General features: G+C 40.6%; 1 protein-coding gene and 1 pseudogene across 2 annotated transcripts; one reads left to right on the forward strand and one right to left on the reverse strand.

Moving 5' to 3' along the window:
- Positions 1-64: 64 nt before the first annotated feature.
- Positions 65-14,470, reverse strand: LOC144642413 (uncharacterized; annotated as a pseudogene). The gene is made up of 9 exons (XR_013568725.1): positions 14,338-14,470; positions 14,143-14,197; positions 13,519-13,817; positions 12,678-13,049; positions 11,729-12,054; positions 9,404-10,600; positions 5,297-7,275; positions 1,287-1,706; positions 65-601 (listed from the first exon to the last, which is right to left on the reverse strand). The product of XR_013568725.1 is annotated as an uncharacterized LOC144642413 (transcript).
- Positions 1,972-9,229, forward strand: LOC144644897 (uncharacterized). The gene is made up of 2 exons (XM_078504454.1): positions 1,972-3,718; positions 7,700-9,229. The coding sequence occupies exon 1, from the start codon at positions 2,425-2,427 to the stop codon at positions 3,631-3,633; it is 1,209 nt and encodes a 402-aa protein (XP_078360580.1). The 5' UTR covers positions 1,972-2,424; the 3' UTR covers positions 3,634-3,718; positions 7,700-9,229.
- Positions 14,471-17,464: the final 2,994 nt, after the last annotated feature.

Below are 17,464 nucleotides of genomic sequence, written 5' to 3' on the forward strand. Positions count from 1 at the left end.
AAACAACAGGAAACTAGCGCATAGCTGAGCTGGCTATTTTTAATCACACGTTAGTCGTGTTAACAACTCTGGTAGCTTCCTCCAAAAACACGTCAATAGCTTTCTGTGGAACTGACATTACTATGGTAAACCTTCAGAAGGTTCAAGATAAGTAGTTTAATGTCAAAAACGTTTCCACTTCAAAAGAACCACTTGTTTGATTCAAATGACTCTCTCGATTAAGTGACTAGAGAAGATGCCGAACGTTCAGGTTACAAAACTCTCCTTTATGGTGTAAAATCAAACGTAGGACCAGCATTTGGTCCGACATTCGGATCCCCATTGTCGTCAATGGGCATGCGCACAAGGTTTTTCAAGTGAAGATCAACCGAGTACATGAGGCCAAGAGCATCATCCAGTGAGTCGGGATGGCCGTTGAAGACCTCCTCCAGTGATTTCAGCAATTTGGTATACACTTTAATTTGTTAAACCTTTCTGCTTTCCTGTAAGCTTTGGAACCCGGAGTGTACATTGACATACGGGGACTAGAAACCATAGGCCATACACCTTCGGGATCGAAAGGAATCTTGGAACCGTTGAAGTAGTAGGTGCTATTACACAGCTATTGAAAAGAAGAAACTCAGTAACTACAACACTGTTGTGACGCGTCCACGAGCGAGCAATACACTAAGGTGATTATCAACTAGGTAAATTAACCACCTCAGCGAATATGGAAAGCTGGATTTTTCAGCATTAGACCTTCATCAGAGCAGAGTTTGCTCTGACGAAGACCTGGCTTTTGTAACGTCAGCTTTCCATATTCGCTGAGGTGGTTAATTAAATGTTGTGAACTTTTTAGTGATAATCATCTGAGTGTTATAAATTTTGTCACCGGATTAGACTGCTTCCTTGATAACATACATACAAATCGGCTGGGAATCTGCAAACAATTTTCGCTGAAACAAATCAGTTGCAAACTCGCATTTCGTGCAATCTGCTGAAGCGATAAGCGAGATAATTATAATGTTGTTAAAAGGTTTGACTTATGAGTTATAACTTCCTCTAAACTCATTCTAGAACGAAAATCGGAATACCAATCATAGGTCATCACAGAGTATTTGCTAATAACCTTGGCCAAAAATGATATAGATACCAATCAAAAGCAGCCACATGCCACGGGCGAATCAAAATTCTAGACAAATGATAAATCTTTCCCTTTTATTTTGTACAGCCTCTTCAACTAATCAAAAGGCACCGAAAGCAAAACACTGCGTATTTTTACGTGTAAAGAGTTCTAGACAGCATACCTCAGAGTAATCCACTACACTATCGTCATCAACTTCATTTTCGTCTGAAGGTGATCCACTTGAATCGACTACGTAAATCGCGTGTTTCTCGGCAATTGAATAGAACAAGAAATAATGTGACAGATCCTCTCTTTTTCCTTTCTTCCAGAAGACTGGATTACACGGAGAGCTGCTTCACCCTGTTCAACTATATCTTGGATGGCTTCCACTGCTGCTAGGTAGTCGTAGACCTTCAAGGTACGTCCGTGTACTGACCAATCTTTAGCATCAACCTGTTTGCTCTGGTCACCGGTGAATATGCTGTTGTTTTTCCCATTCTCTGTTAGATTTCCAAGAGCATTCAAGATGTAATAAACCCCTGATTGTGTTATGGTTCTTGACGAGTGCTCTAGTATCGTCGCCAGGAAGACTTTCTTGGGGCTTGTTATATTAAGGAATTGTGGAGAAAAACAAAATTAAAAGCCAAAAAAATCACAAAGGAAAAATGCATAGAATATATGTCTAAGTAATGGAGTATGAATTAAACCAGACTATTTGTTACGGAAACTTTTCTTTAGCCCTTGAAAAGACCCTCTTCTCAAGAATTAGGTTTGCTAACACTATCATCAGTATCACTGCAACTTTTCCTTTAAGGGAGCGTTCTTATTAGAAATGTAAAAGCTTTATCAAGCTACGGTGGCCCATAGGTGTCACGGCAAAACCAAAAACTTCACGGCAAAACCAAAAACTTCACGGCAAAACCAAAAACTTCACGGCAAAACCAAAATCATCACGGCGAAACCAAAAACTTCACGGCGAAACAAAAAACTTCAAGGCAAAAACAAATTACCTTACGGCAAAACCAAAAACTTCAAGGCAAAAACAAATTACCTCACGGCAAAACCAAAAACGTCACGGCTAAAACAAATTACCTCACAACAAAACCAAAAACTTCACGGCAAAAACAAATTACCTCACGGCAAAACAAATATATACCTTACGGCAAAACCAAATACCTCACGGCAAAACCAAATACCTCACGGCAGAATCAAATGTCAAACTCACGGCAAAACCAAATACCTCACGGCTACATCAAATTTAGCTCACGGCGGAAGTGAATTTCACGGCGGAAGTTATTTGTCATCCCCTCGCGTGTTGCATGTCGGTTGAAGCAAAGATGGCGGAATCGGAAGACTCGGAAGACGGGGATTTAGAGCTGCCAGAGGAGGAAGAAGATGAAGAAGGTCTCATTCGGTATTACTTTTTCAGAGGTTTCGAGTACAAAGAAATACGTTTGTTTCTATTTAAGAACCATGGTATTGAAATGAGCTTAAGTACCTTGAAACGACGAATCAAACAGTATGGTCTTAAAAGGCAAAGACCGGATTATTACATGGATGATATAAGGCAATCCATCCAGAGTATTGTCAACGGCCCTGGATGTTTACAAGGATATAGATCGGTATGGCATACTCTGCAGCTCAAAGGTAAAAGGGTACCACGCATCGTTGTTCAAGAGCTCCTCAAAGAAATAGATCCAGAAGGCAGCGAATTACGAAAGGCTCATCGTCTTAAGAAGAGAAAGTATCACAACCCAGGCCCAAACTATGCTTGGCATTGTGACGGCTACGATAAACTTAAGCCGTTTGGCTTTGCAATCCATGGCTGCATTGATGGTTGGAGCCGCAAAATAATGTGGTTATATGTAACGCGATCAAATAATCAACCAAACAATGTGGCAGCTTATTATCTTGATGCCGTTGAAGAGTATGGGGGTTGTCCTGTTGATCTGGTCACAGATCTGGGCACCGAGAATGGGATTATGGCGGCCATACAATCTTTCTTAAGAGATGACCCAGACAGTCATAGGTACGTTCCTTCCCCCCGAAACCAACGAATAGAAGCCTGGTGGGCCTTTCTCAGGAAATCGCACTCTACTTGGTGGATAAATTTTTTCAAAGATATGGTAGAGGGAAGAGTAGTCGATCTGACTTCAGAACTTGAAATGGAATGCCTGTGGTTTTGCTTTTCTGGGCTGCTACAAAAAATCTTAGATGAAGTTAAAGAACACTGGAACACTCACCGCATTCGAGGGTCTCGTCATGACACTATGAGCGGTAGACCAGATTCACTGTTTTACCTTCCTGAACTTCATGGGTCTACTGATCAGTTCTTGCTACCCATAAGTGAAGCAGAAAGAAATTATGCTCGGTCCCATGTCATTGAAATCGATTCTGACAATGAGTATCAGGAATACTTTCAGTACGTTTCTGGACTTTGTGGTCTTGAGCAACCTAATGATTGGAGGGAAGCACTAGAGCTCTATGACATTCTTCTACAGTTTGCCTACAATGGAAGCACCACTTAACGTTTCCATCACCCATCTCATATGACTGCTTTTCTAGGCTCTGATTGTTGACAATACCGAAGGGACCATGCATTTTTTCTGTGAGGTAGAAAAAGTTCTTGGATTTTGTTTTTGAGGGGGGGGGGGGGGGAGGGCGGGGGGCTGCTAAAAAATAAGGGTTCAAATGGGATCACCCAAAATAATTTGCTTTATGTTTTAGAATGGTGTCATCCATAATGATGCAAACAGTCTCCCAGAATGCCCAAAGGATCTCTACTGGGTATCTGAAAATCCAAATTTTCCTTGGGGGAGGGGGGGGGGGGAGGGGCATTTATTTATTTTAATTGAAAACCTGCATCACCCAAACGAGGATCGTTTACTAGAAATCGATAACAAATGCAAGTTATATCCATTTTTATCAATTGATAAATAGGTATTGATTTTCATTACCAAACTACGCTTGTGGCAACAACAGTTTTTTGGTGTCTGCTTGTCTGCTTTCTTGACACAACAATTAAAATTTTTAGGACTATGAGGGGGAGGGGAAAAAAACTTGATGTAGAGGGTTTACAGGGGCTTGCCATCAAATCCCACCAGCTTTCCCCACCGCCCCCCCTCCTAAACTCTAGAAAAAATGATCTGTCCCTTAGTAAGTTGGTGTTTTGCAGATGAATTCATGCTTTGCTATGTACTATTTAAGGATGTAATATAACAGAATTATGGACAGTTTGCTAACCAACTTGTTGATATTTTATTGTTTTCTATCAACTCAACATAAAGGTAAACATGTAACTACAACTTGGACAAAACTGTTCAGCAAGCTATCGCTTTTCTCCTTCTCGATGTCATACATTATATCTGCAACCTTTTAACACAACATTGAATAGGATGTTAAAGAAATGGTCAAAGTTATTAGTTTCAAATGGTTTTAGTTCTGGCGTTCGAAGAAATAGTATTACCAGCACAAAACTGGCAATTTCCCAACAATTTTTGTCTACGAATGTAACACATTTTCATCAAAATGAGGTGCATTATAAAACACTACTAAGTCTTATTGTTTTGCCTGTACTAAAACTATGCTCTATGCAGTTTACTTTATCTATAGAGCGGCAACAACAGTAACAAAAAATGAAAACGGCCAGTGTCCATGGGCTCCTAAAAACGCCTGTTAAAAGACTAAAATATAAACTGGTAACATGCTTTTCCCAGCAGAAGTAGCTGTCACAAACATTACACAGATGTGTTTCTGTGTGAAATAAAATGTCAACTTTTAAACAATACTGTAAGTGGCATGATATCATATAACAACTATGACTACAATGACAATCGAAACAGACTACAGCTGTTAACCAGGGTCTCACTTTTCATAAACACTTTTTGTTAAGTGGTGGTGTTGAGATTAAGTTAAGAGAATATGAGCATCAAAGTACTGTATCTGATGTCAACATACAATTATCTGTATCTTTTTGCCGTTATGAAGTTTAGATTTGGCATTGTTTAGATAAGCAAACACTTGGAAAGATAACCAAGCTCAGGTTTAAGAATGATGTCAAGGAAGTTTAACAATAGGCAGCTATCAAACCTACAAGGCCATTTAGATAGGTACAACTTGGACCTTACAGAAAGACATTATAATTCATGGTTTAGCAAAAGCCTGGCCTTTGCAAAGGGCTAATAGAAATACATTTTTAAATGCATCGTATCCTTTCATATGATTCACTGGAAATGTTATTTCCATACCGCAGGCCCCTACTAAGGGGAAACAAATGGTGTGTGATGGGTTTCGCATTAAACACTCATGATCAAACTTTGCAATAATTTCAACCTTTTGTCCATTTAACTGCCTGTGTTTTTGGCCTGTAAGCCACCCCATTACTCCAGCAGATGTCAACTCAGCTGTGTCGAACTTTTCAAATGGCCCCTCTGTGTTTGGTTCCAGAATGTCACCAGGATGATCCTCACTGTAATTCCATGCAACTGGACAGTCATACCCAGTAATAGGTCCCTCATCTAAGGCCATTAGAAAGTCCTGGAAGTTGTCCATCATCGTTTCTTCCAGTTCTCTTCGTGTTGAGCCTGCTGGAGAGAATTCTGGGTTAATCAAACTGAACAAATAAGTGGCATCTACATCTTGAACTTGCTCTTTCACAAAGAAGGGCTGGCAGACTGCTGGTTGGTTTGTAACAATGTCTGCTAGTCCATACATCTTCAGGCCTTCTTTGAACTCCTGGAGGTATAGGATGCGCTTGTTCACCAAGCTGACTGCAACCGATCTAACAATACCATCAATGTGTGCCATATCAATTGGTCCAGTGTATCCATGTTCAAGAATCGTGTCCCTGTGGTTGTCAATATCACTCTTTATGCTGTCAAGTAGCTGTTGCTCGCTCTGGGTCAGGTCATTTTCTTCGCTCAGGTTTAGGATATCCAATTTAGGGTTGACTAGTGTCTGAAATGCAACTTCATCCAGGAAGCAAGGTGGTGGTCCTCCTTGTGCAAGACTGTTGGCTACAATTTCCCCAGCTGTCCTAAAGTTGCCGTTTTGGACATGATATGTTGAATCAATAGGGCTTCCATTGGGAAATAATGTATTTCCAACAGCAGGGATGACTTCTGTGAAAAACTCTCTTGCCAACGCTCCCGAGTCAATTCCATCCTCCCCTAGGAACTTAACTTTTATTTGATGATGTCCACCTTGCCTTTTGGCCTCATACCGCCACAAGTTTAAAACACGTGGTAAAGGTGTTTGCCTCCTGATAGTGATAAAAAACTGATTTGTCTTGTCCACTCTCTTTTCTAATTCCTGGACCACAGCAGTGGGACTAGTAAAGTTTTTAGTGCTCTTAATCTCTATTTCCTGTTCTTTCACACTCACATCAGCACTTGTGGCTGCAACCTCATTGTGGGTGGTTTCTTCAAGTAACTGCCTTTGCAGTTCCATAGCAACTTCTTCATCATGTTTTATTTGAATTTCTGTTTCTCCAATTTCACTTCTTTCACTACATTCATCACTGGAGGTCAGGTCTATTTTCAAGCGCTTTGAAGAATTCTCTCCTTGTTTATCAGCTGAATCTTCATATTCATTCTCTGGTTCATCATTCCAATCAAGGCCAACAGTTTCTGAATGTTTAAACTCTTTAGCAGTGCAAAGATACAGAGTTATTCGCTTAAAGTCTTTGCCTACTTCTTCCTGGTAACGATGTAAAGAAAAAAACTCTTTTGCCGGTCCAGGCAAAAACAAGGCCTCTTTACCATCATCAAGCAAGAGAACATAATCTTCACCTTCTTCATAAAGGTTGCTGTTGAAACTCTTCCATTTCTCGACTGCCTTCTCACACAGGACTTTATATGGGGCATCTCTAGGAACTTTCAGCGCTAAACGCTTTCCTCGTCTAGGCTTCAGATTTGATTCATCTTCAGACCATTCCATCAGTCCAATAAAAATAACCACCTCAGGATTTATTTCTTTACCTTTGGTGCCTTTATTTTTTTTGTTCTTCTTTGAAGGCACTTGTCGTCCACAGTCGGCCTTTGTCTTGTGCTCATAATATTCCTTGAAACTTAATACTCGACCAAATGCACCTTTGCCCTTTGGTGGCTCTGAACAGCCAGATGGACCTGGTTTACATGCATCTGCCATCTCTTTACCATCCTGCACAAGTTCTGAAATGAATTTGTTTATTCAATCAATCGACCAAATGCTAATTTAGCATGATTTTTCACAAGAACTGTGTCTCTCAGATAAAAGAAAACTTAAACAAAATCCCCTGCCGGTAAATGACAGATTTTCTCTACTTTTTCATATCCGTACCCTTTTATATACCTCCCTACTAGGGGGATAATCTGTAAGTTTGTTTGCACAACAATCGGGAGTGGGATTAATTTGTAAACATATACCGTAAAATTCTGGTTATAAGCCCCATGGCTATAGGCCACTCCCAATCTACCTGAAAAAACTACATCCGGTTATGAGCACAACACCTCCCCCCCCCCCACCCCCCGCAGGGGTGGACCCAGGATTTTTCTTAAGAGGGGATGCACCACTAAAGAATGGCGAAACTGACTTTTTTTTTTTTTTTTTTTGCAGAATACCAGTTGTATTAGAGGGCCGCAGGCCATCTCAGGGGGTGCACCTCCTGCAACCTCCCCCTAGATAAGCCCCCATCTGCTGGAAGACAGATAAACACTGCCGTGGCATGTTTCGAAAAGTTTTTTTTTATATCACTTAGAAGCCCCCTGGATATAAGCCCCTCCTTTTATAAGCTTACCCAGAAACCCTTACGAAAGCCCAGGAGGAGGAGGCACTCTATATATTTTTGGGTGGGGGTGTGCCGCTGAGACTCTGAAACCCTTACCCTATACCAGACCATGTTCAGCTGATTTTGCAACCCTATACTAGACTAGACACTGAAAATCCCTACCCTTTCCCAGACTTGTTTTTTTAGAACTGTATCATTATATAGTGCTTTTTAATAGAAATCCATCTGTCAACAACATTGCCACGATGACTTTATTTACGTTTAGAAGTCTCTTTCTATTCCGAGTTTCTATTCCTATTCCGAACTTAATCCTTCATACCACTGATCAGTTTCCCGGCAAATGATACCCTATTCCAGACCAAAACTCTCTGATTTCTATACCATATCCCAGACTAAACTGCTTGAAAACCATACCCTTCACAGCGGCACATACCTATATAGCTCATATATGGGAGTGCCCCCCCCCCCCGGATTTTTCGGTGTGTTGTAAAGCTCGCGCAGCTTCTGAATCAACACAACCACTTATTGACATCAGCCAACTTCGATTATAATTAAGTCAGCTCCACAAGCAGCTTCAAAGTAACCCTGTTTCTAAACGTGTAAAAATGTAAGAACACAATTGCCTTTCATGTTCATCGCTTCAGGCCTTCAATGCGATCGCTCGCAAGCTACAGCACGTGTTGTTCCGAAACGAAGATTATAAAATCCTACTGTACTTTGCAAAACATAAAAAGCTTACCTTTTCCACACTTTACACAGTAATTTGAGTTAGCTCCAACTGAGGTGCCACAATGGTGGCAAAACATCGCTCTATTCTGATTGACACTAAGACAACAGCAAAACACTCCCGGTTGTCAGACGCCCGCCATTTTTCCAATGCCTGAGTAACCTCTACTTCGAGAAAGGAGTCATTTCCGCCGTGAAATTCACTTCCGCCGTGAACTAAATTTGATATAGCCGTGAGTTATTTGGTTTTGCCGTGAGTTTGACATTTGATTCTGCCGTGAGGTATTTGGTTTTGCCGTGAGGTATTTGGTTTTGCCGTAAGGTATATATTTGTTTTGCCGTGAGGTAATTTGTTTTTGCCGTGAAGTTTTTGGTTTTGTTGTGAGGTAATTTGTTTTAGCCGTGACGTTTTTGGTTTTGCCGTGAGGTAATTTGTTTTTGCCTTGAAGTTTTTGGTTTTGCCGTAAGGTAATTTGTTTTTGCCTTGAAGTTTTTTGTTTCGCCGTGAAGTTTTTGGTTTTGCCGTGATGATTTTGGTTTTGCCGTGAAGTTTTTGGTTTTGCCGTGAAGTTTTTGGTTTTGCCGTGAAGTTTTTGGTTTTGCCGTGACACCTATGGGCCACCGTATCAAGCCGCCCTTCTCTTTTAAGCCTCCCTTTCTCATAAGCTCCTCGTTTGGAAGTTCAGTTGTTTAATAAGCCGGCCTCTCTATTACTATCTACTAAATGCAAAATAGTTTTGATGTTTCCTGCTGCAAGGTAAACCTTGGTAAGGGATCTTATTATATGTACCTGAACCGTCAGTATGTTTCGTCAGGACACCTTAGCCCTTCTTCACTCTTCTCGCAATGGCCTGCTTCGACTATATTACTCTTGAGACGATTTTGAATGAAAATGCGTGTCGAAAGCTGGAGATTTGTTCTATTTGAATTTCTGGCTGCTCGATTTTCATAAAGATGTTCCTTATTAAGCCAAGGGACATCTTAGGTACTACCAAATCAGGCTGCACTCCACCAGGAAGGCGTGAGGGGTAATGTGGAATGAAGTCCTTTGAATACAAGGATGGTTTTCCTCCAACAGCATTAAGGATGTTGGCAACAAGCGCCATATGCATCATCTCTTGGATTACAATTGCTTTCATGACAGTTTGAATTTCCAGATTGTAGCTTTTCTTGACTGATGCCAAAGCAGTTAGGTATGGAGGAATAGTTGAATGCTCCAGTTGAAGAGCAATTTGTAGGTCCTTCTGGAATTGTTCCACCGAGTAAAAGTTGTGCGGCTCACCAATCAGGGGCTTTTCTCTGGAGAGCCATTGCACGATAATGTTACGTTTGGACACCGAAAGGTCACGTGTAACAGGCATATTGTTTGGATGCGACATAGGCAACTCGAGACTCATTTTGATGGCCTTTCGGTAGTTTAGGACGTCATAATAGTTGCCCAAATCTACGAAGTTATCAGTCATAACTGGATACAAATTGGCGTACTGCTTGAAAATTGGGTAGACATCATCCAGTCATGTCGGTTCTTTGCCTTTAATGGTGTAATGGTCCCACGCACGAATGACAATAAGCGAGTTTAGTGGCTTGAAAAGATCGCTTTCGCAGATTTTCTCACAGTTCTTGTTTTGGGTTTCTAATGAGTATATAAAAGGATAGATTTGTCCATCGAAAAAGGTTCTGTTATTCTTTGGATCTTTTACTTCTATGACAAACGATGCAGTTCCATTTGCATTAGTCATCGAATGGGAAGGTACATCAGGCAAAAGAGGTTGACCAATGTTTGGTCCATCTTTAAAAATTATGTTATTACAGTTACACGGTTCAAGTTTAACACGTGCTCCAGAAAGAGGCTTTCCAAACTTAGTTGCAATTAGCTGAACATTAGCTTGTTCATCTGGATTCTTTCGAAATGTCCATTTGTTGTAAGGATGAATATCAATTCCATCTCGACCTTCCGCCATTACTATTTTCTTGCATTTTAAAACTGGCAAGGTACCAGTAACCTGTAAAACTAGAACGGTTATAAAAATTCACCGAGATTGTTGCTGCCAGAATCGATTTTACTTTATAGCTTTACACATTCTAAACCGTTGCAGCATCGTCTATAATCGTATGCCATTTGATTACAGCAAAACTGCGAAAGTAACGACTCACTCCCGTTTCAATGTTCTCGTATAAATAGCCCTATGCCTCATAGTCGCCGTAAATGGTCTTGTATCTCGTGTTATTTAAGTCTTGCAGAAAAAAAAAATCGAAAGTTACTCGTGGAAACGGAACTCATCGAGCGGGAACCTTGTGATTGCATTTTCGAAGAAAATAATACCTTATCACAGTTTTGCAAGCCATGTTGACGTGTAGGCCTCACCGACGGAATTTTAGTGTTTTATGGGAAGCGGATGGCAAATAATTCTTTAAAAAATCGACCTCTTTACAATTTTTTAATCGCACAGATACTAGGCAAAGGATTGTGTTCATCAAATCTGAAGGGAAAAAATACATGCACAACAAAGTAAGTAAAGCCTGGTTTTCACTAGCGACGTAGCACTTTTCCCTTTCGTAGACAAGCGATGCCATTTTTAACAGTCGATGCCATTATGGTCGATGCCTTTTCCTGTAACAGTCGATGCCATTACTTTGGACCAAATCGTATGAAAATCGCGTGAAATATCCACTGAAAGGTTCTTTCAAACTTCTTGAGAGTATCAGATGTTCGTTTAGAAATGTCAAGGGATTCCAAAAATTATTTTGGTTTTCTAGTTGACGAAATATCCGAACTTCGGTATACCATAAAATCGCTATGTTCTCAGTCGACACTTGGCAAATGTCAAGTCGACACTTGACATTTTGGCTCAGCCCGGAAGAAATATTGAAACAGATTTGACAGAAAACCTCACGCAAACAAATGAGTGGATGAATATCTCTATTTACTTTAGTAAGCCAATGAGAATATTCTAGTGAAGAAATTATTCTACATGACACGAGCGTGGGACAAAGAAAAAATCTGAGTCCACCCATGGCCTCCCAGAAATACCGGTTGGGCGCTCTAACCAACTGAGCTGCGTGAGACTCGCTGTGAGCTAGGCCATTTACTAGGTTGATATGTGACACGCGTCCTGCATACTGCTAGGATCAGAAATGTCGAAATCATCAAATGTGTTTGTTTAGAAATGCCAAGCGATTCTCAAAATTATTTTGGTTTCGAAGTGGACGAATTCTTCAGAGCACGTCAGCGACGGATTTGTGTTGAGAGGCACGGCAACATATAGATCACCCAGGATTTTTGTGTCGAAACTGCCATTTTCATCTATTGGTAAACTGTTGCCAAAATCTGCAAACACTTTTCTTGTCACTTGATCGACGTAAAAAGGTGTATCCTGAAGATGACTCGACATTGCCTTCATCATGCGGCCGTGAGTGAAGAACGGTGGAGATTTCCTGCCTAACAAACCAATTGTACCTGTGTGATACGAGATAGTTAACTGAAAACTGAACGAAACTTCGGAAAATTCTGTAATTGTTAATCACTTAAAATGCCTGTGGTACCTATCCAACGAGTGGTTATGCGGTTTTGAATCCAGATGGAAAATAAAAGAAAGGAAGACCCAGGGAGTCGTGGAGACGACCAGCTGGGCAGGAGATGAAGGGAATAGGATAGAGCTGGGGACGGGTGGTGAGGTTGGCGAAGGACAGGCAACACTGGCGTTCCCTGGTATCGGCCTTATGTACAGACACGCACGAAGACGAATAAGTGAGTGGGTGAGTTCACCACTTTCCCGTATTTTTTGTAATAAATGTGAACTGATAGTTAACTCGGCTTATAGGAGAAGTATTTGTACAGTAAATGCAGTTCAGATCTTATCTTGGCAGTGCAGTGGCCGTGATGGTGACGAGATGGAGATGGTGACGGTGGCTGCCACTGTGGCTAGGATAGTGACAGTGGCAGTGATCATGAAAATAGCAATAGCAATGACTAAAGCTACGGATATAAAAATGGAAGTAGTAATACTAAAATCTGGAAAACAATTCGAAACAATCAACATTACCTTAATGTAAATGTAAAAAAACGAACAGTCAGTGTACCTGTCACACGTCCCGTGACAAAGTTGCTTTCCTTTGGGTTGTTCTCGAACATATCTAAATTTAAACGTATGGAGAGTCTCTCGCTGTCAATGTTGTCATTGTTCATTGCGACTTGAAGTTGTTTGATGAAAGGAGACTCCTGTCCATTGTCTATCCATCTAATGTTTGATAACACCGATTGATAAGACGCGCCAAAAGAAGGAATTCCTCCTCGATTGGTAATCATTTTCGTCCACATGTACTGAAAAGGGACTGGCGTGATATCTGCAGAAAATAAATTGCCAATTCGAATTCTTCAGCCCCAAATTTCAGAGAAGAGTTGAACTTGCGTGTCCAAGTCAACCATCTTTGCAGATGTCTTGTGTCCACCTTCTAGAAACAAGTACAAGCAGTAAAAAGTAATTTACTACGTGGTTATCATAATCTTTTATTATCAATGTACGGAGGTTCTGAGAAGGCAAAAATATTCGTTGTACTTACGCTTATCCATATTCGTATTCCTTGTGAGAACAGCATGAAACGAATGAGTGTGCCCGTTTTCTTATGCGCTAATGCTTATTCTTGTGCTTTTGTTTATGCTTGCGCTTATTCCCAGTAAAAACCAACCTTGAGCGACAATTCTTAAACCGTGTTTTGCAAAACACGTTTAGAAGAGTTTTAAACCCGTTCGGTAACATCCCATTCTCAACAATTATAGTTGTTGAGGATTAATTTGTTTTTCAATACATGAAACAGTTATTAAACGCTCAAATCGTGTCTGCGTTTTATGTTGCTTTTTAATTAAGTTATAGCATCAAAACATCGAGCACTATCAAAGGTATAGATTACGTAGCCTACGTACCAAGTATAGGCGCTCCAATGATTGGCTCGGTGTTCTTTTCTTTCTCGTCATCCGCTACACAGTGTCCATCAGCATAACATAGGTGAGTCACAGAGCCACTGACGCTCCATTCGCCACTGCCTTTTGGGTTCCAATTATTCGGGCCTCGGAACTGGTCAGCGGGGACAAATTTGTCGGTATCGTAATTATGAGGATAATTATTAACAGTTGGTACGTCGGCTAAAAAAGTCCCATTAAAGTGAAAGTGTTTACCATTTTTATTATTTACAATACACCTGATGATTTCGACATCGCTGATCCTAGCAGTATGCAGGACGCGTGTCACATATCAACCAAGTAAATGACTCAGTTCACCACGAGTCTCTTGTAGCTCAGTTGGTTAGAGCGCCCAACCGGCATCTGGGAGGCCATGGGTTCGATTCCCGTCGGGGACTCAGAATTTTTCTTTGTCCCATGCTCGTGTCATTGTTGAAAAAAACAAATTCATTTTCATTAAAACTGACATTATTACAATATTTCGTCTGGTAACTAAGCATGTCAATATTATGTAATTTAACTGGAAATGTAGGTAATGAGAGAACGGGTCTTATTCTCTAGAGGCCTTAAAACACTTGCACACAGTACGTGCCTATGTTAACAGGAATCGAGTGAAATTCACTTTGCTTACTACAACTCTTTTCTGAGTTAATAAAAACTTATTACTAATACATTTAAACTAAAATGACATCATATCAACATTAAAATAATAAATTAGAAAAGAGCCGTTTTATTTGAAGAAGAAAAGCCGCACGTTTCTAAGATTAAATTTGGACACATTACCTTGGTTTTGAACGAGCTTGTCTTTAGTAGTCGGAACATCTGTAGGCTTGTTTTCTGCATCTGCCACGGTCTCCTTGTTAAGGAGTGCTATTGTAATAACCAGCAGCAGACTGAAAGTGTGCACATTTATCATACGATATACAGGAGTAGGTAGCGAAGAGCCCTACATACAATGGGAATGTTAAATTTAGTATATATTCCAACCAACTGTCTCAAAGACTTTTGTCTTCCATTGTAGAACTCTTGGTAACATGCCGTAAGAGAAGTGCAGAGTAAAACTGCCATTAATGAAACAGTCTGAATATTTTATTCTACACACAGACAATATTAACATATTAATCAACAAAGTGATTAGTCAGCAGGAAAGTAGGCTATTGATTTTAAGTTGCTAAAGGTATATTAACCGCCGCATTAAGCTCGGGTTTCAACCGTTTAATATGAAACCTTTAACATCTAAATTGTTCTACGCATTGGTGAGGCAACTGTGATACCTTCTGTTTTTAGTGCGAAGTCCGTAGGGTTAGAAGGTGGCATGGTACTTCAAGTAAGCAAAATATGATTCCTAATCTAAACTGAGGACGTCTGAGGTCAATCGGATGGACACAATATGACGATTTACTTGAAGTAGAATAGAATTTAAATTCTTGAATTCTTTGTTAGACCACGTGTAGGGCATTCTCGTCAACAGAGGCCGCGATCCTTCCGGTCAGCACCAGGACCAGAAGCATCAAGGCCTCTGGGGACGAGAATGCATGTAGGGGTGAGTAAGGCAGGGCGTAAACTCAGTCGAGGGGTGGGTAAGGCTATTGGCCTTTTAAGAACTGAAGACTGAAAAAGTGTCCCTTTCCCACTCCCCAAAGGTCTCTTGGTTCCCTATTATGTCTGGCGGGGTAGTTGGAAGGAATTTTTTTTGTCGAAGTCTACGGAACAAACCTGGCATATGATGTGGTCCAACTTCTCAATTTTCAAAACAATTATTTTCCGTTCCTACATTCAAGCACAATTCAAGTAAAGAGTTCTAAATTGCAAGGAATAATTCCAAAGAAGACTCGGCTAACGAACACCGTGATGGCTTAAAAGTAACTGATTTAAGTCGTTCGTTGAGTGCATCCCGCACTCCTTACAATTGTGCAAGTTTCAAATGGACTTTTCGCGTCTTCGGTTATGAAAATGTCGCGTACATTTCAACTAGATATGTCGTTTACTAAATGAATAGTCTCCCTTTGAAGAGGTTTTTATCTTCTATGCTTTGATATTTTATTCAGTTTTTTTTTATTAGGCAATTCTTGTTTATTTTAGAATTTTAATTTTAGTGAAAATTTTTATATTTTGCGGTAGGCTGAATCAACACCGAATTCGGGACTTCTGCAGAAGTTTATGTTGATATGTTAAAAAACAGTCCAAGAAAATATTAACCCGGGAACTCCAAAGCACTTATTTTCTCTGCTTATTAGCGGTGTCAAATTTATATGAAACGTACACCGGAATTTTGAACGTAATTTTTCATTTATACGCTACAGCCACAACCGAATTTTGGCTAAATTCATGGCTAAAAAAATCCCTCTGGTACATGACTTTACCCAACATGACCACACTCGAAAGAAGAACAATCATTCCAAAGAATACTTGACTGACTAAACATTGGTTGATAAAAATTTGGGGGAAATAAAACGGCGAATTTTGAGAGCGTTTTCAAAACACGTCACTTGAGTTATATGGGTGACCATTTGACCTTTGATATCAATGAAACATCAAACCGCAGCTTCTTAATCGATTCCAAAACGTAACTCTGCTTGAAAAACGCACCAGCTCAGTTGTCTAGCATGTTTTTAATTAGAGGAAACCAGGCTTTTAAATTTTGAACTATGTTCTCGTTGATATTTGACCAACTTTGCTTAGACGGTTCCGATATCTTGATCACCAAATTATACATTCAAATTCAAAAAATTGCGCTATCCTCAACGAAGTAAATCCCAATGCTACGAAAATATTCCTTACCTTGGTGATTTTTCGATGCCCAAAAACCAAAGCATTTTTTTTGCAAAACACTGAGCGAGATCACCGAGCCATGGCGCACACGATCAGATCAATATGTCAGTGTTTTACATCCATGTTAACAATTAACCCGGCAAACCGCAGGGCCCCCGCAGTAGCAGTCATACGGGAAGCACATCTCAATTACCGTATATATTATATACTATATAATAGTAACTCATCTGACCGCAAAAAAAATCGTCCATAAGAAAACCACGACGGCATCGGCTACAAAAACGTCGCCAAACAAAACCTAAGTAAGCACATCAACAGCTGACTCGTCCCCAGTCGTCTCTTATGCGAAAATTGCAAGACGCGAAGGATGATGCTCAAGACGGACTCAAAAGACGACTGGGGACGAGTCTGCATCAACAGCTTGGTATGCGCTAAGAAAATAAATCGTTGTGCATTTGTTAGCCGTCCTCTGCAAAGGAACAACGTGAATTCACATGCCAAATTCCTTGTATTTGGGAGAACTGGGGCCACAGTGCGTTCGGCTAAACTTTCGTATTACTATTTGTAGCCCGTGGAGGGGGGGGGGGGGGTACTCTATATATTTCTGGGTGGGGGTGTGCCGCTGGGACCCTGAAACCCTTACCCTATACTCGACCCTGTTCAGCTGATTTCGCAACCCTTTCCAAGACTAAACACCGAAAATCGCTACCCTATCCCAGACTTGCCGTTTTCAGAACTGTATTACTATTTGTGTTTTTAATGGAAAACCATCTGTCAACAACGTTGCCGGGATAACTTTATTTACGTTTGAGAAGGCCTCTTCCTCTTTTGAGTTTCTTTTTCTATTCTGGAATTAATTCCTCATACTACTGATCAGTTTTCCAGCAAATGATACCCTATTCTAGACCAAACTCGCTGATTTCTATACCCTATCCCAGACTTAACTGCTTGAAAACCATACCTTTCACAGCGGCACATACCTATATAGCTCATATATGGGAGGGACCCCCCGGGATTTGTAGTTGAACGTTCTCTTTATCTATTCAGCTGGGGCTAGTTCTTGTCACGATAGTTTAAGTCTACTTCTGATTACGTCAGAAGGGGAGGAGGGGGGGGGGGGGGGCGGATGTCTTTCTTG

This window comes from Oculina patagonica, chromosome 2 (genome assembly GCF_052425735.1).
Source record: "Oculina patagonica isolate OP01 chromosome 2, crgOcupat, whole genome shotgun sequence".
NCBI lineage: Eukaryota > Metazoa > Cnidaria > Anthozoa > Scleractinia > Oculinidae > Oculina > Oculina patagonica.